We start from the raw sequence: 24171 nt of genomic DNA, 5'->3' as shown, positions 1-24171 counted from the left end.
TAATCCCTACCCGTAGATGACATCGGCTGCTAGGCTGCTGGGAGGCTGTCCCCAGCTTGGGTTTCCTGCCTGGCTCAGTGGCATGAGGGATTGCCTGCCCTGGGGTCAGACACAGCTGCTGGGAAGCCCGCCTGCTGTGGGACAATGCTGTGTTTATCAGGCCAGAGGCCTATGTGCACTGTGACTCGGGGACAGTATCCCTTCTGGTATGTGAGGAAAGAGAAGGTCACACCCAAGGCTTCCCAGGTGAAACTGGGATTTCCAAAGCGCTGGGTGCTTCTATGAGGACGTTCTTCATCTGCCTCCTGGGACATTGGTGGGAGACGGGAATCTTTGGAGCAGTGGCACCTGAGGCCTGTCTCCTCACAGAGCAGCGCCTTAGCTTGGATTGGCCACGTACAGCCGTTCTCAGTGACGCTGGGACATAAGCCTAGGCCTGGCCTCCTGAACCAGGGCACCTGGCCTGCGTCAGCGCTGCTTGGTGCTGGGGCCTGGGGGCTCAGTGCTTCTGAGAGTCAAACCGCCAGACTTTGCGGGCTTGGCTTGGCCCTTTCTGGGGAGTGAAAAGATGTATAAGGTGATACAGGTTGAGGCTGGGGAGACAGGTGAGAACCTGGCAGCAGTGCTGTGTGCTGGTTCGGGGGTCCTGGCTCTGCCTTGTCTAGGAGCCCACCCGGAGGTCAGCCCTGCCACCACCAGCCGGCTCCCTCCAATGGACGTCTCAGTGGCAGCCAGTGTCTGCTCTGCAAGCTTCCCAGATCCCTCTGGAAGCTGGAGCCCTTATGACAGCCTGAGGTCCTCTCTGCTGGGTTCCCTTCCCCCCCAGGGAGCCACAGGCCTGCTGTCTTGGTTCATTTAGTTCTTCCTAAAATGGAAGATGTCAGGCAGTTCAAACCCTGGGAGGCTTTCCGGGGCCTCCTGGACCTTCTACCCCTCCCCTCTTTTTTCCCCCTTAGCATTTCGCATCATCTGATAGACATTCATGTATTTAACTTAGGTCTGTGTCTCTCCCCCCACCCCCAGATGTCAACCTGTGAAGCGAATTTTTTGTTTTACCCACCATTGCTTCTCCTGTGCCTCTCCTTGGTTGGCACACAATCGATATCATTGAATAAATGGCCAGTTAGTGGGGTATAGGCAACCCAGTCTGCATGGCACCGCCTGGTGGCCCAGAGGCCTAATGTTGTCCCTCCCAGGGCAGGGCTTGCCGGGTGTGCACTGGTGCACTGGCTGGTCCTGTTTGATTCTGTTTGGTCCTGTTAGGTCCTGTTTGATGCGTTCCTGTGGTCTGCTTGCCGTTTCACGTTCTTTCCAGTCCTAGAATGCTAACATGGTTCACTGGGCATTCGGGTCCTGGTAGGAGAAGGGGTAGCTCTTCTGATTTCATTCTGCAAACTTGAGATGGCCGTCCAGTGTGGGTGTAGCATGGAGACAGGACAGGACTAGGGCTGCAGTGAGCGGAACGTGGCTCCCAGGGCCCAGAGGTACAGGGCTTCGTGAACAGATTCAGGCTGGGGTGGAGCCCCATGTTTCTCGAAGGCAGGGAGAAGTCTCTGTGCGGGCTGGGCGCTGAGCAGCGGCCAGCTTACTGCCTGCCCTGGTCCTTGTCTTAAAGCCAAGCTGAGCACCCGAGGACAGTCGGGTGAGTGGGCTGAGGCATGTGGCCTGTTCACGTGGCACAGTACACTGGGCAGCAGTGAGGGACCAGCCGTGGAGGAAGTCTCGTGGGCATGATGCCCAGTGAACACAGCTGGACCCTGAAGAGTGCTTCCTGTGTGATTCAGTGATGCCCAGTTTCAGAGTAGGCACAGTTGTGTGTGGGGTGCTAGTCCCTGGCGGCAGGCATAGGTGGCGCGTTCCTGGGCTACAGGCTCTGTCTTGGTCTGGGTGCTGCAAACACAGGGCCTGGACCCTTTCCTTGGCTGTAGGTTGCAAGTCAGCAGCGTGCTGCTGGGAGCATGGTGGAAGAGCCAGCCGTGGGCCTCTGCTCTCCCAGGCTTTGCTGCCCCTATGGGCTGGTAACTGGGTGTGCATCTGTGAGCACACTTAAGATGGTTTCTGAGCAGTGCACACTGTATAAAGGGACGGAGTAAGGGGTTAGCTGGTGGCCCAGAGGGCTCAGGGACTGTGTCTGATGAGTAACAGTTGAGCTGAGCTCTTCCTGACCAGTGTAGTTACGTCAAGATCAAGACCAGCAGGAACGAATTGCAGAAAAGGCACTGAGCAGGTCGGGGAGCAAGGGGACAGGAATAGGGGTGAGGTGGGACTTGGGTGGCCTGGGGCCACTTCAGGGTCTCCCCTTGCGGGTGACCATGCTAGGCCATGAGCCAGAATCCCTTGTGGCCACCCTAGTTGTTTGTGGGGTCAGCCCCGTCTTGCAGGTGGTGATCTGCAGCCAGGACGAGGGCCAGCCCTGGTTCTCAGTGAGTAAGTTGCAGGCAGTGTCCATCCCAGCCTGGTGGCTCCGGAGCAGGCCAGCCCACCTCCTCCGGCCCCAGCGTTCTGGCTGCTCTAACTTGAGTTATTTGGTTCTGGCCCCAGCTGAATATCCATGTGGGGAACATCTCCCTGGTGGACCAGTTCGAGTGGGACATGTCGGAGAAGGAGAACTCACCAGAGAAGTTCGCCCTGAAGCTGTGCTCGGAGCTGGGGCTGGGTGGGGAATTTGTCACTACCATCGCCTACAGCATTCGGGGACAGCTGAGCTGGCATCAGAAGACCTATGCCTTCAGGTAGGATCATGGATGGGTCCCTCCCTCATTCCTCTGCAAACCTGTTTCGGGGAGAAGGCTTCTCCCCGTGCGTGGTGATGTCTCTGGCACTTCCTGGAGCCTCGCAGTGTGGTCTGGCTGCGGGCAGCCTCGCTGCTTCTGCCTCGTGTGGCCCCGTAGCGGGGTTCCCTCCTCCCATCCCAGTGGGGCTGGATCTGAGGAGATGGTGTATCTGCCCCCTGAGTCCTCCACCCACCTCACACTGCCCTGGGCCGCACTGTGCCGCCAGCCCCTCGCAGCCCTCTGCCCTCCTCTCACTGCGTTCTCGCTCAGACTGTGCCTCTGTCAGGGTGGCCCACCCCAGGGTTCTTCATCTGATGGACTTGCGTTCTGTCTCAAACGAGGACTGCTGCATACAGCCCTCTCTGGCTCGGGGGTGTCCGGAAGTCCAGCAACTGCATTTTACTGTCATATCATCTGCCATTGTTCAAAGACCAGTTGGTGAGCTCCCATGGCTGGACCCCATACTGGGTGCCGTGGAAGACAAATTGCTGAATTCAGGCTGCCTGCAAAGGTGAAATCGTAAACAGAACATCCTGGTCCAGAGTCCTGTGTGCAGGGGTGGGGGCCGGACCGGGGACCAGGGGCTGTTTGATAGACAGACGTGGCCTTCCTGTTGCTGGGGGCCCTACAGTGCGAAGCACGGGCCTCGCAGGAGGTAGAACTCAGCAAGTGTTAACTGAGTAGTGGCGCTCGGCCGTCTCAGGATTGTTCTGTCATATCCACCCTATGCCCTGAGCTGCTCTTCCATGTTTGGATGTTGTGTGTGGGGGGGTGGGGGAGGTGCTAAGTATCGCTGCATCAAAACAGGATGTTAGGATTTATTCTGCTCATGAAACTGTCATCGTCCACATGTGGTGGTCATTACTTAGGGACTGAAGCTTAAAATGGTGCATGAGGAGCAAGTATGAAGGTCTTTTTGCAAAGGCAAACAATTAATGGGGCTCGTGAGTGTTTGTGTCTCAGCTGGTTCTCCCAGAATTCCCAAGAGACAGCTTTCTAATGGCTTGCTGTAAATCTGAGCAAGAGAGAAGGAATGACCATACACCCGCAGGGCTGGAGGTTCCAGGCCTGGAAAACCGCTGAGCCCCTTAGGGGTCTGGCTCCCGGCATCCAGGCTGAGATGGCACATCTGTCACCGCCTGTATCCCTCCAGCAGTCCTGCCGTCCAGGTGGTCTTCCTTCACAGACGACCCCAGGCCCAAAGAGGGGAGGGAAGGTGGTATCTGGCCCACGTCTCCCACTTCCTGTGGAGGTCCTGCGCGAGGTGTGTGAGTATGTGTCTGTGCACGCTGCACTGGAGCTAAGGCTGACGGCCCTGAAACCAGTCTGGAGTGGCCTTGCTTCCTGGGGCTGAGCCTGAGGTCCTGGGAGGCGGTACCGTGTGCAGTTCTTGGGAGTGACATGGACACTACGCACCTCATCTCCCAGATGCCGACTGAGTCAGAACCCACGTCTGTCTGGCAGATGTAGGGGTCAGGGTGTCGTGCTGATCTCAGCAGCAGGACCCTGAGGGTGTCAACACATGTGACACCATCCCTCCTGTTCTGACCTCTAGGTGACCCAAGCTGTCTGGCCAAAGCCTTTGTCAAGCCTCGGGACGTCTGCAATGTGCCGAGTAGCTCAAGAACAGGCCCCCATTGGGAGCCCCTGATGGTGGCAGGTCAGGACTTATGGATGGATCCCCCCTTATCTCAGCAGCCAGTTGATGAATTCCAGTTGTGTGGAAAGGGAGTGTCACAGACCTCTGTCCTGCCGCGGTCTCCAGTACTGAGTGTGCCGATTTCACATCCTTGGGATTGGAGGCAGGGCCACCCCACTGGGGACGAAGGGGAGTACACATCCCCCCTGCAGCAGCCCGGGCCAGCTAGGCAGGAGGGGTACAGCCTGTCTGGGGATCTGGGAGGCATCCCAAGAGCCTCTTGGCATCAGGATGACTGCTTGTGTTTTCCCAGCTGACCGGGCCTCGTGAGCTCTTCACGCTGGCCTGGCCTGTTATGCAGTCTGTTTGGTCTGGGTAGGCAGATGCTCTGGGGAGAGCTGGCAAGGACAGGAAGGGGAGCCTTGGGTCAGGGCTGGCTTGTCGCCCAGAGGACAGACTGTTAGTGGGCCAGAGGAGTCCTGTCCTTCTCCCCCCATGCCAACCAGTGCCTGGCTCTGGTGCCCTTCTCAGTGATGGCATTGAGTCATGTCCATGATCGAGCAGGGCAAGCTGCTGGTCACAAGACATGTGTGAGCAGGGGCAAAATGCCCACAGTTAGGGGAACCAGGGCAAAGAGCAGGCTGCTTCTCTTCAGCAAGTGGGTTGGGCAGGCCTGACGTGGGTGAGCATGGGGCATAGACATGTGGCAGATGGTTTCAGGGCTCTAGGCTTCTAGAGGACAGAGCTGAACCAGAGTGACATGTAGATGTCCTAGAGCTCATGGAATGGCGACAAAGACAGTGACAGGAGAGGGAGAAGGCTCCACCGGGGCATGGGGGGTGGGAGCTGGGCTGAGCAGAGCATGTGATGGTATCAGACGTTCACCAAGACATGTGAGCCGCTGCCTATGAGGAGAGTTGCATCCAGCAGAGTTATTGGCACCTCCTCCAGGCGAGCCCTGTGTCCCAGGTTGGGGACACCGGAGAAATAGTGCCCTAACAGAGGAGACTTGTACGTGTGGTCGCCGAAGGCACCAGAGGCTGCAGGCACAAGGGAGGGAGGGAGCAGGTGGGAGGTGTGGAACCTGACGTAAAGTGGCCAGGGTGGGGTGCTGGCCAGGAGGAAGTTGGGACAGGCAGAGTCAAGGGGCCTGGCAGCTGGGCCTGATGGGGGCCAGAGAGGCAGTGTTACTTGCACAACGTCAGGGTTGGGAGACACCAGGGTCCCTTAGGACTGGCTGACCAAGAGCCACTGAGGTTACTCCTGGAGCTCTGCCCACCTGCCCTGACAGTAAGGTTTGCTTGCTTGTTTGTTTTATAATACGTTTATTGAGGAATAATTCACATACCATACAATTCATCCATCTAGTGCATAAGATTCTGTTGTGTTTAGTATATTTGCAGAGTGTACAGCCATCACAGTCAGTTTTAGAACATTCTCATCACCCCACAAGGAAGCCCCATACCTTTCAGCAGTCACTCTCTTAACCCCCTCTCCCCAAGTCTCCTGGCCTTGGGCAGCCACTCCTCTACTTTCTGTCTATACATTTGTCTATATGTTCTGGACACTTCATATAAATAGAATTATACAGTATATAGTCCCCTCTTATTCACAGGCAATACGTTCCCCAGTAGATGCCTGAAACCCCAGATAGTAACAAACCCTGTCTATACTATGTTTTGCCCTGTACATACTCATACATGCCTTTTCACTTAAAGGAAGCATTTAGGGCTTCTCTCTGGCATATCCGAACTGCCAGCCAGCATCACCATTGTTTTGAGACCACTGTTAAGTAAAATAAGGGTGACCTGAACACAAGCACTGTGATAACTGTGGCAGTTCATCTCATCACTAGGGTGACCACTAAGTGACAACGTGCTGGTAGCACATACAGCATGGAGACGCTGGACAAGGGTGATTCACATCCCGGACAGGTGAGGGATAGCACAAGATTTCATCACGCCACTCAGAGTGCTGTGCAATTGAAAACTTCTGAGTTGTTATTTCTGGAATTTTCCGTGGAATATTTTCAGCCATGTTTGAAACTGTGGAAAGCAAAATTGTGGATCAGGGGGGAAACTACCGTGTGGTCTTGTGTGGCTGGCGTCTGAGCATGTTTTCAGGTTCATCTGTGTGGTAGCCTGTATCAGAACTTCATTCCTTTTTGTGGCTGTATGATATTCCATCGTTTCAATATACCACATTTTATTTATCCAGTCATCTGTGATGGACATTTGGGTTGTTTCCACTTTTTGGCTAAGAATAGTGCTGCTAGGGATCATCCATGTACAAGTTTTTGTTTGAACACCTGTTTTCCTTTCTCGTGGGTGTGAAAATAAGACCGGGTCTTATATTAATTTTTGCTCCAAAAGACGCTTAGGACTTATGTTCAGGGGATGTCATCCTGAAAAATCATGCTAGGGCTTATTTTCTGGTTAGGTCTTATTTTCGGGGAAACAAGGTAGAAATGGAATTGCTGGGTCATGTGGTAACTGTTTAGCATTTTGAGGAACTGCCAGGCTGCTTTCCAAAGTAGTTGCAGCATTTTACTTTCCCACCGGCAGTGGAAAGGTTCCATTTTCTCCACTGCCTCCCCAGCATTTAGTTATCTGACTTTGACTCTAGCCATCCGAGTGGGGATGAAGTGGCCTCTCGTTGTGGTTTAGATTTGTGTTGCCCTACTGACTAATGTTGCGCATCTTTTCATGTGCTGTTGGCCATCTATATCTTTGGAAAATGGCTAGTTAAATCCTTTGTCTGTTGTTTGATTACACACAAACATACACACGTTTGAAGAGTTCTTTATAAGAGTTCTTCATATATCCTAGATACAAGTCCCTTACCAGATACATGATTTGCAAATATCTTTTTCCCATTTTGTGGTTTGTCTGTTCACTTTTGTGACAGTGCCCTTTGAAGGACAAGATTTTTAAATTTCGATGAAATCCAGTTTATCTGGTTTTCTTTGTATTGCTTATGTTTTTGTGTCTTACCTAACAGACCATTGCCTAAGCCAAGGTCTTCTTGTCCCAGCACCATTTGTTGGAAAGACTGCTCTTTCCTCATTGAACGGACTTGGCCCCGCTGTCGAAAGTCAGTTGATCTTGAGTAGGTCGGTGATGTCAAGTGTTGCCTGCTCCTCCTCCCAGCTGAGTGGCTGTGGTTGTTTTCCTCAGTCTGTTCTCTCATTTAGACAGTGGTGATGGTAGTACTGCTCAGATGGTCTGTTGTATCATGTGAGGTCATTCAAAGTGAGATCACACTGAAGAGAAACCCAGGACGCTCCACAAGCTTCTGCCCCTGTTCCTCTGTCCCCTCACACACTGCCCTCCCCTCCGGGACACTGGGGGTGGGAGGGGCCTTGAGGCCTGTGAATCAGAATCCCCTTGGAGGGGTGCGGCGTAGGGTGGCACCCCCCAAACCGGAGTCAGCCTGCTGGCTCCAGGCCCATTCTTGGTTTGAGCAGTTCTTATTTTAGAACAGACCCACTGGAGTGGAATCTTCCCAGAGCCAGGGGGAGGTAAACAAAGGGGCCTCCAGGACCCACTCTTAGCTCTTGTTTAAATTAAAAGGAAAACATGTTTTCTTCCCCTCGGCGTGGGCTTGGCGCCTTTCATGTCTGCCCTCCTAAAGAAGGCGGTTGGGAGCCCTTGAGGTGAAGAAGGATGTTTGGGTCTGTGGCTGGGTGGTTCCTGGATTGTCAAACCACCGCACTGGCTGGAGAACAGCTGTCAAGTTGCTTAGGAGGGGTCGGCCCCAGGGTACCACAGGGTGGGGGACGGTGCTGCTGTCACTGGCTTCTGAGTCACCAGCATGAGCTCAGCCTTCTGGGCCTTGTTTGCGTGGACCCCACGGGCCAAGCTTCAGCAACAAGAGGTGAGCCCCGTGTCTGCAGGGGAGCCAGGGACAGCTGTGGGCTGGGTCCTGTGTGTTCGTGGTGGCCGAGTCCCCAGGCCAGGAGAGCAGTACAGGGAGGCCAGAACCGGCCCTTGGCTGTCCCACGCAGTGTGGTGTCACGAGAAACGTGGGCTCTGTAGTCAGGCCTGTGTGGATGCCCCTCTCTAGCCAACCACTCAAGTGACCGTGGGTACAGGTGTCAGGGAAGCTGTGTGAGGACGCCCCTGGCCCCTGGGAAGCTCCCTCAATAGATATGTGCTGGCTGCTTTATAACAGTAACCCTCTGAAAATCCCTCAGGGCGACAACATTGTTCCTGTTTTCCAGATGAGGTGTCAAAACCAAGGCCCCCATCCTCTTATATTCAGTCAGCGTGCGCAAGGTGCCGGCCTGGGCCCTGCCTGCCCTCACTCCTCTCAGCTGATGGTGCTTTGCAGGGCTCCGGATTGCAGTGGGCCGGCTGTAAGAAAGCAGGGCAGGCCTTCCGTGGGGCTGAGCCTTGGGAGAGAGGTGCAGCTGCCCAGCTGGAGGGGAGAGAAAAGGGCCTGGGAAAGCTAGAGTGGTGACACTGGGAAGGCGTGGGAAAGGAGCACAGTTAGGGCCACGCTCTAAGGCTTGTCTGCCCTGAAAGTGAGAGGTACACAGGCCCTCCCGGCAGTTGTGGCCTCTGTGCCTCTTCAGGCTCCTGTGCCACAGACTTGGGAACCAAGGCCCAGAGAGCTGTCAGCTCCCTCCCCCGCTGCTCCTGCCCACTCCCCACCCCCACTCCTATGACTTCATAACCTTTGCCCAGGCTGACCCCTCCTCTCCCCACTGTATCCTCTTGTCAAGAGGATGGGCAGGTGGCCCTCGGGGTGAGGGACCCCAGGGTAGAGCAGTCAGGAGAGGTGTTCGGGTCTCAGCTCTCTGCCCTAAACAAATAGTGCAGCCTCTCTGGGGCTTATTTCAGCCCTGGTGAAGTGGGCTGAGCGCAAGTGTGTGGAACATGCAGGAGCAGGCCGGCCCAGCCTCCTGCAATGAGGGAGTGTCCAGGACTCTTGGGTGGCCCCCTCCTTTGCTCTCCTTTTACGCTCTGTCTCCTCAATCAGGGGGTCCTGGCTCTGGACACTGAGTGGGGTAGACAGCCCTCCCCTTCCTCCCAGCCCCAGCGATAATGGCTGACCCAGCCACACTGCTCTGTCAAGGAAACCACCTCCACAGCGAATGCCCCTCTTCAGTCTCACAGACCCAGAGACGCTGAGGTGGCAGCAAAGGGCTTGTTGCTTTGAAGAGCAGCTCGGGGTCATGGGGGGCAGCCCTTCTGTCGCCAGAGGAGGTGCCAGTGTCTCCAGGCGTCTCTGCCTTGAGGCTCAGGTGACAGTAGCATCTCCTGCTACCTGTCAGGAGTGTTGCTGTGGGCTCAGTGGGGAGGGGCTGGAGAAGGAAACAGGAAAGGCCCAGGCTTTCCCACCGTGTCCTGGCTCCAGCGTTCCCTCTGCTGGCGGGCAAGGGGCAGACTGATTTCTGGGGCCTTTCCAGCTGCTGCTCTGAACTAGCACTTTCTCCTCTTTCCCATCCCAGTGAGAACCCCCTGCCCACGGTGGAGATTGCCATCCGGAACACAGGCGATGCTGACCAGTGGTGCCCGCTGCTGGAGACCCTGACAGATGCTGAGATGGAAAAGAAGATCCGTGACCAGGACAGGAACACAAGGTACCTCACCCCACGCCACCCCCCACTGGTCCCTGCAGCTGGTTCCCCCACTGGCCCTGTCTCCAAGGAATGTACGGAACCATTGCCTTAACCCAGTGACCCGGTTTTCGGGATGGGACCTAGGCGGCCAGAGGCAGGCCCGAGGGTGATGAGACCCAATCTGGCTCCCACGGTGCACATTTCAAACCCTGCAAGGAGCAAAAGTAAATCCTGTTGGATCTGACTATAGCCCAGACCCAGGTTTCAGGACCCCTGGAGAGGTGGGCAGGGCCTGCGCAGGCAGGTAAGAGGGCAGCTTCAGGGCCCCAAGCAGCACACAGGTCGAGGTTGGGGGAAGAGAAGGGTTGGGGATCCCACCTGCTGTCCTTCCTGTCTCCACTCCCCTGGCTGCCCTGGAGAGCCCCAAGGGATGGCAGCTGCCCAATGCTGGGAGCTGGCCCTGGGTCACCACCCTTTCCCCTCCTGCAGGCGTATGAGGCGTCTCGCCAACACTGCCCCGGCCTGGTAACCAGCCCATCAGCGCTTGGCTCCCACAGAGCGTTCAGAAGACCAGCCTGCCTCTCCTTCATCTTCTGGCAAGGAGGAAGGCAAGGGGACAGCTCAGGGCCCTCCTGAGGAGCACGGGCAGGGAGGCCTTCCAGGTCACCCTCCCCCGGGCACACATTCCACTTGCTGAGCCCCAGGCAGTCCCCATCACCCCAGTGTCTGGTCAGGAAGAGGCCTTGTTTTGGATTGCGTTTTGTTTTTGTATAGGAGCCCCAAATAGGGCTAGCAACACTTTTTAAATAAAAGGCAAACAGGTCGTGTTCCGTTTCTTCAAAGTGGTAGCATAAAGATAAGAATGGAGGAGAGCAGGGAGTGGGGCCCGCTGCGGGTGGTGTGCGACCCGCTGCGGGTGGTGTGCCACCAATGCTGGTGGGCCAGGCCTCACTCCGCTCTGCCTCAGATCCCCAGGTGAGCAAGTGGGTGTTGACTGGGCCCCCAGGGTTCCCCCCTCAGCCACCGTGGCCCCTGCAAGGCCTGAGTCAGAGTATAATCTTTGCTTTTCCTCAGGCCTTGCAGTTTCCCCACCACCACCCATGCTCAGATGTCCTTGCAGAGTGGGAGAAATGACAAGTGTGGTCACGAGGCTCAGAGGGCAGGGGCCCACTTGTCTTTTATGGCAGCCCCACCCTGCCCCCTTTGCTTGGCCTTGTGAAGCAGCCAAAGGCTCCCCCGCTCCAGAGTCCCTTGCAAATGCCCCATCCAGTGCAGACACTGCAGAGTGTCATCAGCCTGGTGACCAGCCAGTCCAGCTCCAGCACGTATGCAGCTCTAGCCACACCTCCCAGTAGTGCACACGCCACAGGTAGAATGGGGCCCATCTCCACCCCTGGCTGGTGCCGTGGCCCGGCCACCACCTCCCTTCCATGCTGGCTGTGAGGGAGAACTCAGTGGAGCAGCATGCCTGGCCCTGTGCTGGCTTGGCGTGGGGTTATGTGTAGAGGAGGCGGCACAGCCTGGGGCCTCTCCCTAGCTCTCCCTCTGATGAGCATGTCATCCCCTCGGCATCCTCACCTCATCTGTTAATGTGGAGTGTCCCCACTCTACAGAAGGGACATGGGTTCCATAAGTGCAAGCACTGCTTGGTGAACTGGCACACAGCCACACTTACTGATGATAATGGGCCCTGGGCTGGTGCCACCTTCCGGTGCTGGCAGACCCTTCCCCAGCTATGGCAGAGGCTGAGGATCGGGATTGCTCTGCTCCCTGGGAACATGGTTGGGGCCCTGTGGCACCTGGTTTCCTAGCCCGAGTAGGGATTAGGGTTCTCAGTTGCCAGGATGTAGGGTGAGATGGGCCTTACCATCCAGGCTCCTGTAAGCACATCATGGGACAGCTCCCAGGGGTTTTGTACTCAAGCTCCTACCTTTCATCCAGGAGTGGAACTTGCTGGAGCAAGGGGCCAGCTGGGCTTCACTGGAAGGCTCTGACAAAGAAGATTTTAGGCCCAGGCCCTGCTGGCCTTGGAAACAAGTGGGCTCTGTTAACAAGGTGTTTTCTTGGTCTGTGGGGTAGACACAGCCCTGGGCCAACACACCAGGGATGGAACGAACCCTGCGTGCCCCAACCCTGCTGAGCAGGCCAACCCACCTAGCTGGGAGAGGCCTGGCGCAGGGCTGGTGCACCAGGCCCGGGGCTGGGCCCTCACCACTAGCCCACACTCTGCAGGGCCAGGTGCTGCTCCACAGGTTTCGCTGAAAAATGAAGGTCAATTCTGACAATTATTTTTGTCATCCATGAACATGACAACCCCTGTGCTGTTGATCATCTAGGGATAAACCAGACTGGTCTAGAGCAACAAGGAAAGCTTGCCAGGTTGTCTGATGCCCATTCTACAGAAGAGAAATGTGAGCTGCAGGGTCGGATAAGGCTCCCATGGTCCTCAGCTAAAAAAGGCAGGGACAGGATTTCCCAGAGGTGTCTGTCTCAGCCAGTGCAGGACTCTGCTAAGGAGAAAACTTCTCAAGACTTTGGGGTCACAGAAAGGGCAGAGGACCCAGTCCTAGCTCTCCTCTGCACCTGACCCCATGGGGCCTTGGCCTATTAGTTTGCTCAGCTGGAAAATGGGGCAGAAGTCTACTTGTTGGTTGCTGGTGAGGCACAGGAGGGACTGAGTGGGGCATTAGCCTGAGAGCACCACAGGCAGGGGCCCCCACAGTCCAGACTCAGCACAACAGGGACAGCCTGCTGCCAACCCCCTCCCTGACTGGCAGGGAGCAGAGGCCCAACACAGGTGATATTTATTTCCCTAAGGCTCCATTGAGGCATTGGAAGGGCTGGGACGAGAACCCATGTCTGTCCTTTGTGAGCTCAGAGCTCTGCTGGGCAACTGGGCAGGTTCTTGACCCTCTCTGGGCCTCCCATCCTACCAACTTACTAATGGTCTGACAGGGCAGTCCAGGCGTGGTGGGAGTAGAGCTGCACCCTGGGCCAGCCCCACCCGCATGGCAGAGGGTGGATAAGGTGGACCAGGCTTGGTGGCTCTAGTTCAAGGCCAGCAGCACCTGCCCAGCATGGAAGGGTGTGGCCAGACGAGGCAGGGGGAGCCAATGCTGTGGGCAAAGAGGCTGCGAGTCATTTATTTATTCAGTTGGGCCCTGGGCACGGGCCCAGCCTCCAGGACAGGTTGCTCTGCTGCAAGCAGGCGGTAGGGGTGGGATGGAGGCTTGCCAGACGCCAGGGAAACACGCTCCTGGCGCTGGCCCTGGCCTGGGATGGGGTCACTGCTGCAGGGGTCCTGGCTGCTCCTCAGGAAGGGGCAGGTAATTGGTGTCCTCTTCTGGGGCATCCAGTAGCAGCTTCCTATGGGGAGGAACCTCTGCTGAGCCGAAGCCAGCATGGTTCCCCCAGGCAGTTGGGAGCCATCGGAGGGCAAACGGGGACAGGGTTGTTATCTCCAGCACTCACAGGAAGCTGGGGGTCAGCAGCAGCCTCTTGCCTCCAGGCTGGTTGGGAAAGACATCCTCCAGGAAGTAGTAGATGTGGCCCACAGCGATCCCTGTGGGAGAACTGTGGACTGCTGAGGCCACCCTCCCGCCACGGCCCAGAGCCCAGGGCCACTACGGCCTGCTCCAGGCCTGCTCCAGGCCTCCACGCACAACCCTGGAGGCCCAGCCAGGCCCAGAGAAACCTCAGGTCTCAGCACGAGTGCCCAGTGACTGCCAGCCCAGGAAAGGGCTGGGGTTGGCCCTGAAGGACAGTCTCATAGGACCCAGAAGTGGGCACGACCTGTCAAGGGGAGGGCCTGAGAACATGGGAGGAGTGGGAGCCATGGCTGGAACACTGACCCACTCATCCCCTCCCTGGTCAGCACCCACACAAGCATCAACAAGTGAGGCATGAAGATGTGAAGCTTGTAGGCCAGCTGGCTTTGTTCAAGGGGCTGTAAGAAGAGATGCTGGGAGGGCAGGAAGAGGGATTGGGCAGGGGGCTGTGGGGGGGAGGAGATGAGCGGTTCAGTGCAGGTGGGAGGAAGGGAGGGAGGACTCGGGTAAAACAGCCAGCCTGGGGTGGCCTTCCCACAGACCAAGTACCAGACAGCCTACGTAGAGCGGGCTGGATGGACAGGCAGGCTCACCCAGCAGGTCCACAAGGATCGAGTTGCCCAGCAGCATTGAGAAGCCCATGAGTGCCCAGGGCAGGAATGGCGCCTGGAAGGTGAGGAGGCCGAAGAAGTTCACCCTCATCTGAGGGCTGCGACGGCTCCATACATACACCAGCATGGCTGTGAGGGCCTGGCCCAGGAAGAACAGGCTGCCCAGGAGTCCCAGCAGCTGGGCCAGAGTCAAGGTGCTGGGAGGCCCTCCCCTGGTGCAGGCTTCAGCCCCAGGCTCCTCTGACCTAAACTTACCCTGCAGTCACCCCACTGGTTTCTCTTCCTGTGTCCTTCCCCCATCAAGGTGTGCCCTTCCCAATCTAAGGCCACACTGTGGCCTTCAGGCCCACGTGAAGACGGCCCGGCCTCCCAGCACTGCCCGCCCTTGCCCCCATTTCTCCCGCTGCTGGCATTAAGGGCTCAGCCCCCAGGCACCCCAGCTGGCTCTCCTGTGCATCATCCTGTGGTACTTTTTGTACAGCCCTGAAGACCTAGACCTGGCGCGTGGAGCTGAGCACATAATGAATGCTCAAGACGTCCTAAGCTTCAGTGAACCACTGTCCCTCCCAGGTCTGGGCGCCCACGTGGGGCCTAGGGCCAACACGCTGGACCAACAGGCGCTGCGGCCTGAAGTTCTGAAGTCCGGGAAGGATACGGTCATAAGGATGCCCCCGAAGAGAAACATGAAGACAAAGTCCGCCGTGCGGCCGCGGAAGGAGCCCTCCTCTAGCATGCGGCAATAGCGGAACCTGAGACCTCAGTATAGGAAGTGCCACTGGGCGGGGCCTCAGTTTACCAGCACCCGGCCGCCTCAGCCCGCGGGGCCGCCCCATCCCCGCCTGGGTCCACGGGGCGCAGGATACACGAAGAGCATGTTGAAGAAGAAGCTGAATCCCAGGGGCCCGAAGAAGAGGAAGTTGGTGACGAGCCTCCAGATCTGTGAGGGGCGGGCAGTCAGGCGTGCGGGCGGGCGGGCGGGGCAGGGACTTTAGGTGCAAGCGTGGGGCGGCCTCACCTGCAACTTCCGGAACACGAGGTGCGGGTTGAAGTAGAGCTGGAAGGGGCTGAGGAGTTCCAGCTGCTGCGGAACCAAGGACACATCAGGGGCTGCCCCATCCAACCGTAACCATGGCGACCCCCCGGCCTGTAACTATGGTGACGCCCCACTCGCCCGGTCGACTCACCACAGCAGCGGTGGTGAGGACGCAGGCCGCGGTGTAAGCCCGCGTCACCACCGGCACCTGCAGAAACTCGGCCGCCAGCCCCTGCCACGCCATTGAACCTTCTCAGGCACGCGTGTCCGAAACTCCTGCGCGCTCTTTAACGCACCTCCAAGCCCCGCCTTCAGCCAATCCACGTCGGAGATGAAGTGAGCGCAGGCTCAGGGGCGGGGCCTTGGTCCAGGTAACCAGTAGGAAGAAGAAGCGGGAAGCCGGGGGCGGATCGGAGAGTGGGCGGGTCGAGACTCGGGGCCAATGAGCAGCCCCCACGGTTAAGCACGTGGCGGTTGTTGTGATGGCTGTGGTGGCGGCGCGGGAGACTGTGTAGCCAATGAACTGGTCGCTTCGCGAGAAGGTACAGAGGACCAACGGCGAGTACCCACGGAGCCACTACGGGGGCAGGGCTAAGATTAGTGGTGAGTGTAGAAAAGGCAAGATCCAGGCACAGCGAGACGAAGGGGCGGGGCATGAGACGTGAGCGGGGCGGAACTCAGAGGCCCGGGGCGGGGCCGGGGCGGGGCCGGGGCGGGGCCGTGCTTTTCTGTGGGTCCACACAGAGCTGGCCTGCTATCTGGGCCCATCCTTCTCCCTTCTTTCTGAGAACCAGAGACAGTGCCACCTCACCTACAACAAAGGAGGCGCTCAGCAGCATGTGCAAATCCCCCTGCACGTCCAAGGCCCCACTGGAACATGTCAGCTCCTGTGAGGAGTCTTCCTGGTGGCCCACTGGAGGAGGGGCTGGGCTGACGACTTGCAGACCCCGTGGGACACAAGGGTGCTGAGGTGGGCCAGAGCAAGTGGATGGGCTGGAGAGGGCCTCATTATTTTGGTGGGAAAAAGAAACTCCATTAATTCATTCTAATGAAGAAACTCAGCCGTTTATTGAGTACCGACTGTGCTGAGTACTGTTCAGGATGCTGTGTATTCAGCAGTCAATAAAAGACACTCCCTTTTGGTGTAGCCGAGGAGACGTGCAGTCATAGGTCTGTGCTAATATGAGAGCTAGTGTTCACGGAACAGTGCGCTGACAGAAATAACACCTAAATGGGGGGTTGGAGGGTCAGGTAGTGGGCTCCATGCTAGGATGGGGTGATCTGGAAAGCATCTTTGAAGAGGTGATACTACTTGGTTGTCACTTCTAAAAGATCCCTGTGGGTGCTGTGAGGACAGTAGACTGCCAGAGGAATCAGTGAGCAGGGGAAGGCTGCAAGGGACATTGGTGGCTTGGGCAGAGTGGATTCTGAAGGGCAAAGAGGTGTGGGAGTGGGTTTGCTGGCAGACTGGACAGAGCTGTTGGAGAGGCATCAAGGGGACTTCGAGGCCTGAAACAGGATTGATAGAAGGCAGTGGCCTTTTCTGAGATGGAGAACGCTTGGGGAAAAGGCAGGCAGATGGAGAGTCCTGTTGTGGTCTCATTAAGTTTGGGGTATCTGCAACATCCTCCTGGAAAAATCCAGGTGTGGTTTTGCAGGGAGAGGTCAGGCAAGTGATCTAAATGTGGGTGTCAGTCATTGATCAATGGCATTTGGCCTTGGACCTTTGTGAGATATCCAAGGGGCAAGGCTGGACTTAAAAGAGGCCAGGTCTGGAGAGCTCAACCTTATTAATCAAGAGAGAAGGCAGACCCAGCCAGGGGGGGGCCGGGGGTGGGCAGGAGCTGAGCCAGGAGAGGGCTTCAGGAGCAAGGCAGTGAGAAACCCCAGTAGACATGGCCTGGGAAGGGACTATGGGATGCAACCATGCCAGGGTTCCTGGTGGCCAGGATAATAGCAGACATGAGGTAGAGGAAGGTGCCCAGGTGGACGTGTCTTCTCCAGTGTGGGAGCTCAGCCATGGATGTAAGTGTGGAAGATGGGGGGAGGGGTGCTCAGGACAGGGCCCTGAGGTCCCCCGGGAGACTGAAATGGGGAGAACCAGCCGAGAAAGTTACCTTATGTAGATCCCAATAGAATGAGGGACCCAGAGGGGATAGGAAGTAGAGTCTGGGAGCACTGAAGGGGGCTGTGCATTGGTTTCAGGAGTGAGGAGACCTGGTACAGCAGGACACCAAGGTACTGAGAGGTTGGGTGGTGGGAGCAGGCTGAGGGAGCCCCCCTCAGACAGTCTTCGTTTTCCAGTGAAGCAGGCCAAGGTCATGTTCAAGGTGGGTTGAGCAGAGTAGATGCCATCCAGGTGGAGGCTTGGCAGCAGGGCGGGGATCCAGGGCCTCAGACGCCAGGGCGGGCGCCTGACTGTCATGAAGGAGCCAGGGAGGGAGGTTGGATTTCTTGTCTTCTGGGGGCAGGGGAGGTACTCCTGCCTCCAGGCACTGGCCATCCCTCCACTCAGGGTCAGGCCAGGGCTAATGGGAGGGGTTGTCATTGTGACAGGGGAGTCTGTCTCCCCTTCTGCTGGGCCGATAAGGCAGGCGCCCCATTTGGGGGTGGAGAAGCACATTCCTGGGAGGCTGGGAGCCCAGGGTGGGGGCAGCCAGGAAAGCAAAGGCTAGGTTCTACTGCAGATTCTCAGGGTCCTGGGGTATCGTCTGATGGGGACACTGGGGCCCAGTAGGGAGGCAGAGCAGGGTCTGAGGTGCAGTCCAGGCTTTACCTGTCCAGTCTCAGGCCCAGGATAAGCCACGATAGACATCAGGTCCATTTCTCCTTTGACCCTCAGGCACCTTCAGACATTTATGGAGAGAAGAAGCCTGGGCCCCACACATTCCCATGGGCCTAGAGACGCAGGCAGGCAGTGTGCTGGGTGCTAACATCTCTTTAGCAGTCTGTCCTAAACTCTGCTGGCTGGGTCCACCTTCCGTCTTCTGCGCTGAGGGCTACAGCAGAAAGACGGCCTGTGTTCCCTTGCAAGGTGACAATGGACTCTGCTCCCAAGCCAACTCTGGCCTTGTGACCCTGCCTGCTGCTGCAGAGCAAGGAACCCTGGGATCTCCAAGTCTGGAGACATCCAGAGGAACCCCAAATCCCCTGTCCAGGTTCTCTTAGTGCCTACAGGCAGGACAGCACCCCCTGAATGCCCATAAAGCCTTCCTTCCTCATTGGCCTGACACACTAGGAGAGACCCTCACCAGCCTGTGATAACCCAGAAACCTGGGATCACCCTTTTCCCCCTCTTCTCAGCCCCACATCGAAGCTGATGTTCCCACGGAACTCTCCAGTCCTTTCCCTCCCCTCCAACATACCTCACAACCCCTGCCACCTATTATTCAGGCCTCAGCTTCTCACTTTTGGGACCACTCAGGATCTCATTCATTCATTTCCTTTCCTACCAGCCTAGATGTTGTGTTAAAAGTGGAGAGGAAGGGAGGGTGGTGGAAATGCCCCCTACTTCAGGAAGCCCTCCCTAAAGGGACCAGAGGTTATTTATCTTCTGTTAGGGTCCCACACACTTAATTTTTAAATGTATTTTACTCCAAAAGCAACACATACCTACAGTAACAAATCAGAAGAATCAGAAACAAGGTATTTTGTGTGCATGCCGGAGGCAGCTGCAGTTTCCTTTTGACAACACATGATACCCCTTGTTGGCCCTCAGCATCCTTGGTTGGGAGCCTTTCCTCAGGGGCTATGAGCTCAGTGCCCACCCTCTTCCAGTACATGGACCACCACCCCCAAACCACAGTGGGTGGGCCTCTACTGCAGCTCCAGCCATCTCCTCCCAGGAGCAGCTGTGTCCCTGTTGGCCTTTCCTGTCTGGGTCATGGGGTATTTTTAGCACCGAATCCGGAACCCACTCGGCAGCAGCTGCTCATGGCCGGAGTGCAAGAATAACAAACCGTCCAGGTGGGCTGCGTCAGGCCTGGGCAGCAGGGGAAGCAACCTGGGCCTGGCCCTCTGAGCCTTGTAGCACAATCTGGACTTGCTAGGAATTAGCGGATCTCTGGGTGAAGTGGGTAGGGAGGAGGCAATGCAGGGCAGAGGTTAAGTAGGCATTAGCCAGACACCACAGGGAAATAGCCTGTGCAAAGGTCCTGAAGTGGCATGGAGAGAGAGGGAAGGCAGGGCCAAGGAGGAGTTGCTGCATGGGATGTGAGGCTGGAGAGGGCTGGGGCCAGCCCAATCAGGGCCACGTGGGCTGTGGTCTGTGTCCCAAGGGCAGCAGGAAGCCACAGGATGGTGGTGAGGATAGGATTAGGTGGCAGCTCTTTGGAAGAAGAAAGGGACAAGAGTCTAAGCAATGGTCAGAGTGGAGGAGGATGGCAGTGACCTGCAGTGGCAGGCATGTGACAGGGAGTGAATGGGTCAAGATGGAAGCCACAGACCTTAGTGAACACTTGGCAGAGGGCTGAGACATGGGAAATGGCCAGATTTGGGAGGCAGACCACCTATTTGCTTGGGACAGGCTGAGTTTGGGGTGCTATGAGGACATGACCACCCCGGGAAGCCCTCCCTGGCTACCCCAGCCTAGTCCTCCCAGCTCCTTGCCCTCTGTGGCTCTGGTCACTCCCACAGCAGCTGTACAACATGCTCTCTCTATCCCTGGTGTTTGCTGCAGTGCCGAGCAAGGACAGGCCTCAGACCTGGACTCCAGGGCTGGATCTGCAGCCTTAGGCTGGCAATGGGGCCTGGCCACTCCCTGCCCCACTCCTCCCTGGCCTCAGTGTCCCTATCTGTGAAATGGACTGGTTGGAAGAGTCCATCTGTAGAGTTTCCTCCAGCTCCAAGGCTGTCTATGGTGGGACGTCTGAGATTTCTGAGACAGTCATAGCTGGCCTCCCTGTCCAAGGCCAGTCCCTGGTGTGAATGAGTGAATGCCGAAGGAAGGACTCTCTCTCCCAGCCTGTGTCTTTGCCTGCTTCCTAATCCCGAGTTCTCACGTGCCTGTGGTCAAGAACATCCATGGAAGCCTGAAGGGCATGGGAAGGAGGCAGTGGGGCCCCCATCCCACAGGAGTTCTCCCTCTGGCTAGGGAGACTCGGACTCACTCTAAGCAGAGAGGGGAGCTTGACTGGTAAGCGGCCCAAGGACAAAGAGCCACAGGTCCTCTGAGGGGCTGCGAGGCAGGATGGCTCTTGACAAAGACTGTAGTGGAATGGAAAGAGGAGAGAGCATGCTAGGCAGGGAGAAAGGCTTCAGCATAGGTGCAGAGGCAGGAATGAACTCGTTTCATGGGTGAGGAAGGACCACTGTGGAGTAGGGCTGCTCAGAGCCCAGGTTGGAGCCAGTCCCTATGGTGATGAAAGTTGCTCAGTGACCTCTCAGCAGACTCTGCACCACTAAAGGTTAGTTTTACTAACCTCTTAAACTTCACCACCACCTTACAAAGTAGGTCACTATTACAAATGATGGCTCAGAGAGGTTAAGTAATACTTGAGGACACACAGCCAAAGAGGTACCAAGACACAAGAGTGCCTGTCCTGGCTTTGCCCCCATTATGGGTGATGGAAGGGGGAGGTGGTGAGCTGCTTCCATCCTACTGTTGGGGCACAGAGGAGATTCACAGGGAGTCAGGGGCATCAACCTCCTGAGCCCATGGAGGGTGTCACCAACAAGGCAGCACTGAGCAGCCTGACCATTCTCCAGCTGTGGTTTGGAGGCAAAACTTCTCTGCCACCTCTGGGCTCCTGGAGTATCTCTGACATGAGACTCTGCTCCTTTGATGCTTCTCTGTTTTATAGCTTGGACATGTGGCTCCCTGCCCAGGCCGCAGTTTCAGTGTCTCTTACCTTCGATGGCTGAACGAGATGGTTCCTTCCTAGTCCCAGCTGCCAGTCCAGCCTGAGCCTAGGCCTGGCTCTCATGACCCTCAGCAACTGCCCCTAATTCCCTCTTCCTGCTGTGGCCTCTGCTGGAATGTCAGAGCCACCTTGGAATGTCAAGGCCACCTTGGCCTACCCCCCAGAGCCCCAGAGTGTCTGACAAGCCTCCCCCCGTCCCCACCACAACTATTTTTGGGCTCAGCACTGCAGGCTGTGTTTTAGGAGAAGCAGCTTATCTGCTTGGCAGACTCAGCCAAAGGGCAGGGCCAGAATGAGAGTTCACAGAGACAGTAGAACTGCGAGACACAATGAAAAGACTGCACACCTGGGAGGCTGCAACTGGGCTCTGGGCTGTGTGGCCCTGGGGTGCATGTGTAAAACCTGAGGCCACATTGTCCTGTAGTCTTCCTCTTCATCACCTGCTGGCCAGATTATCAGACAGTTTTGTTTTGTGGCCTGGCAGGGACCTGGAATGACAGGGCTCACCACTCTGGGAGTCCCTGCCCAGGACGAGTGACTCAGAGCTCTGGGAAGGTGGATGGAGAGGCTGGGAAAGGCCCAGGGTTCACTCACCTCCCACCTGGCATACACCAGCGACATCCCTGCCAAGCACCCCAGGCCCTGTTCACACACATCCGGGCAGGTGCTGCCCACGCCAGGTGCTTGCCCAGCCACTGTGACAGGAAGCTCATACGAGTGGACTAGGACAATAATCCAAGCGTTCTTGTCCTCCCCTGGTGATACCACCAGAATTCCTGCCTCCACGTTTCGTTCAAGACATTTTCCAAGTCCTCATATGCCCTTCACTTTGGTGAGGTATTGGGAGCGTCTTTAAGAAAACAAATGCAAAATTATAAATGCAAGATTAGGTACAAAAATGAATGATAATACGAACAAAACAAACAAGTTCATAAAAGCTGATAAATACGACCCCAAATCATAAAATCCAGAAAAAATTCCCTCCCTGGTCAGAAGCCTGTGGCTGGATGCCCGCTGTGCCCAGGTCAGGCAAGGATTGATAAAAGAACCAGCATGCATTAACCAGACCCTTGTGTGTCCCCTCTGTACAACTGAGGAAACTGAGGCTAGGGTGTGGGGAGGGCTTGGGGAAGGAGTGAGGATGGACCCAGAAATGGATCAGCTGCCTGTTCAACTCCATCCCAAAGCTGCACCAGGTGGCCCAGCCAAAGGGGACTGGACGCTTGTCTTCCCCTCTCCCCTTCTATGGGCCCTGCTGAGAGGGGCCTCCTCCCACCATGGAATGCAGGCATGAGGGCTTCAGACTCTGGCCTAACAGTCACCTCCCCACACCTCCCACCCTTCCCCTCCAGATGTGGGTACAGCTGTATTTTTAGAACAGCCAATCATGTGGACATTCTTTCCTTCTAATTAAGATGGCTTCAAGTCTCCTATCCGCAATCAGCCCCATTGTTCCGTCCTCAAATATCAAAGGGCAGTCAGGAGGGGCCGCCTCAGCTGGTTGTAGGTTGGGAGTTTTTTCTTTCTTTTGAATCATTAAGTTAGAAATTTGACCCAGAACTAGAATGAATGCCAGCTCTGAGGATGGGGGGCAAAGTAGGATTTCGAGTGGAGCCTGCAGGAGCTGCCCCAGGGCCTTACCTCTGTACCCTTGTCTGGGGATATCCAGCTAGGCTGCAGCCCCCATGTTCATCCACCCAAGGGCAGGGTCTGTCTGGGAATCACGAGAGGACCGGCGTCTCCCCTCAGAGTGTCCAGTGCAGGGAGTGTCAACAGACACACACAGGGGCCTGAGGGCACAGCACCTGCATAGGGACAGGTCAGCTGTTATGATGTCCCCATTTTACAGGTGAGCAAATGGAGGCTTGGAGAGAGGACATAACTGGTAGAACTGCAGGAGCCTCTTTGGCATATGGCCAGCCTGCTGTGCTTGGTGATGGTTCACTGACCACCCTGGCAGCCTGGTGCTTAAGGTGGGTAGTCCTCCTGACCTCCAACCACTCAGATGCCCCTTCATAAAGATCCTGGTGTGGAGCAGAGATGCTAGTCTAAATGGGAGGAACAAGGCTGTAAGGAGGAGGGGCCTTTGAGCAGCCTTGCCTCACATATGGAGCAGCTGGCTGCTCCCAGTCTGCAGTGCTTGCTCCAAACCACAGCTGATAAAAGAACTGAGGAAACTGATAAAAGAACTGATGAGGAAACTGAGGGGCAGAGAGGCGGGCCCAGAGTGGCTTAGCTTGTTGTCGGGGGCTAGGTACCTCAATGTGCCGTAGGGGCCCACACACCACTCATCCCAGTGATGGATGGACCCGCTGCTGGGCTGAGGCTGGAGGAGAGGCCAGGGTCCTTGGGGTCCTGCCTGCGCCTTGGCTCCAGGGGAAGGCACCTACCCAGACCCCTGTCCTACCCCTCATGGAGAAGACTGGGAGGCACGCAGTGTGGCAGAGGCATGGTGGGTCTGGGCGCCAGGCCTCCAAGCTCCTGCCCAAGCCCGCCCACCTGGCCCCTAACAGGCCGGCTGCGCTAGACAGAGGAAGTGAAATCACCCCGGGCGAGTGGAGCAGGGGCACCTGGGCCCAGGGACACGGGTCAGGACTCGGGTGTTCAGAGTCTGTGGGGGCAGCCCTCCCATGAAGTGCCACTGCACCTGGGGCAGCACTGGCGCGGGCCTCTTTGTTCCCCTGCCACAGGCCACAGCGGAGCCTTCCCGAGCGGCAGCGCTCGGAGGTGCAGAATCCTTCATAGCCCGGGCTATGTCGCCCTCTCGCGATCGGAGCCGATTACGGCGGCGTCGGGCTAATTCCGGGAAAGCCGCTGTGGCAGTGCCTGGGCGCCCCCCGCGGGCTGACTGGGACCCCTGAGGATCTGGAGGCCGAGTCCCCGGGACCCTCCTCGCGCCTGCCCGGGTCCCCTGGCCCGAGTAACGGCAGAAGCATTTTCTGGGACAGGCCCGGGTCGGAGAGACGGCTCGGGGGTCAGCGCCAGCCGCTTTGCTATGTTATTTCTTAGGGTGAGCCGCGCTCTTCCCTGCTTCCTGCTGAGTGCCAGGGGCAGCTCCCCGCTGCTCTGGACCTCAGTTTCCCCATCTGCAGAGTGAGAGGCCCTAGTGTGTAGGAAGGAGCAAGGGGGCATGGGCTCC

At 57.0% G+C, this 24171-nt stretch overlaps 2 protein-coding genes across 8 annotated transcripts in view; one reads left to right on the top strand and one right to left on the bottom strand.

Annotated features, from left to right (window-relative positions):
- SMARCB1 (SWI/SNF related BAF chromatin remodeling complex subunit B1) overlaps positions 1–10802 on the top strand; it is a 29816-nt gene extending 19014 nt beyond the window's left edge. For all 5 annotated transcript variants that reach the window (XM_081036570.1, XM_081036567.1, XM_081036568.1 and 2 more), the window contains 3 exons: positions 2542–2732; positions 9869–10000; positions 10469–10802. In XM_081036570.1, the coding sequence (XP_080892696.1) occupies positions 2542–2732; positions 9869–10000; positions 10469–10508 (363 nt within the window). In that variant the 3' untranslated portion in view covers positions 10509–10802. The remainder of the gene's footprint in view (positions 1–2541; positions 2733–9868; positions 10001–10468) is intronic.
- Positions 10803–12715: 1913 nt separating this feature from the next.
- Positions 12716–15478, bottom strand: DERL3 (derlin 3). Of its 3 annotated transcripts, none has more exons than XM_081037408.1 (7): positions 15323–15478; positions 15154–15219; positions 15002–15075; positions 14794–14887; positions 14121–14316; positions 13451–13541; positions 12716–13345 (listed from the first exon to the last, which is right to left on the bottom strand). In XM_081037408.1, the coding sequence occupies exons 1-7, from the start codon at positions 15413–15415 to the stop codon at positions 13264–13266; spliced, it is 696 nt and encodes a 231-aa protein (XP_080893534.1). In that variant the 5' UTR covers positions 15416–15478; the 3' UTR covers positions 12716–13263. The 3 variants fall into 3 exon arrangements, with proteins under 3 accessions (XP_080893534.1, XP_080893535.1, XP_080893536.1); XM_081037409.1 differs by having other exon boundaries at positions 15154–15216; XM_081037410.1 differs by lacking the exon at positions 14794–14887 and having other exon boundaries at positions 13098–13345; positions 15310–15432.
- Between the last annotated feature and the right edge of the window lie 8693 nt (positions 15479–24171).

Source organism: Rhinolophus hipposideros (assembly GCF_964194185.1).
Source record: "Rhinolophus hipposideros genome assembly, chromosome: 24".
Classification (NCBI taxonomy): Eukaryota; Metazoa; Chordata; class Mammalia; order Chiroptera; family Rhinolophidae; genus Rhinolophus; species Rhinolophus hipposideros.
This window is presented reverse-complemented; position numbering and strand designations above follow the sequence as displayed.

Excerpts from the sequence above, each read along its gene's own strand:
- DERL3 (XM_081037408.1), bottom strand. The coding sequence starts at position 15,415 with ATGGCGTGGCAGGGGCTGGCGGCCGAGTTTCTGCAGGTGCCGGTGGTG. Across the intron at positions 15,076-15,153 it reads TCGTGTTCCGGAAGTTGCAG|ATCTGGAGGCTCGTCACCAA; the intron begins GTGAGGCCGCCC and ends CGCCCCTCACAG. Across the intron at positions 14,888-15,001 it reads TTCTTCAACATGCTCTTCGT|GTTCCGCTATTGCCGCATGC; the intron begins GTATCCTGCGCC and ends CTGAGGTCTCAG.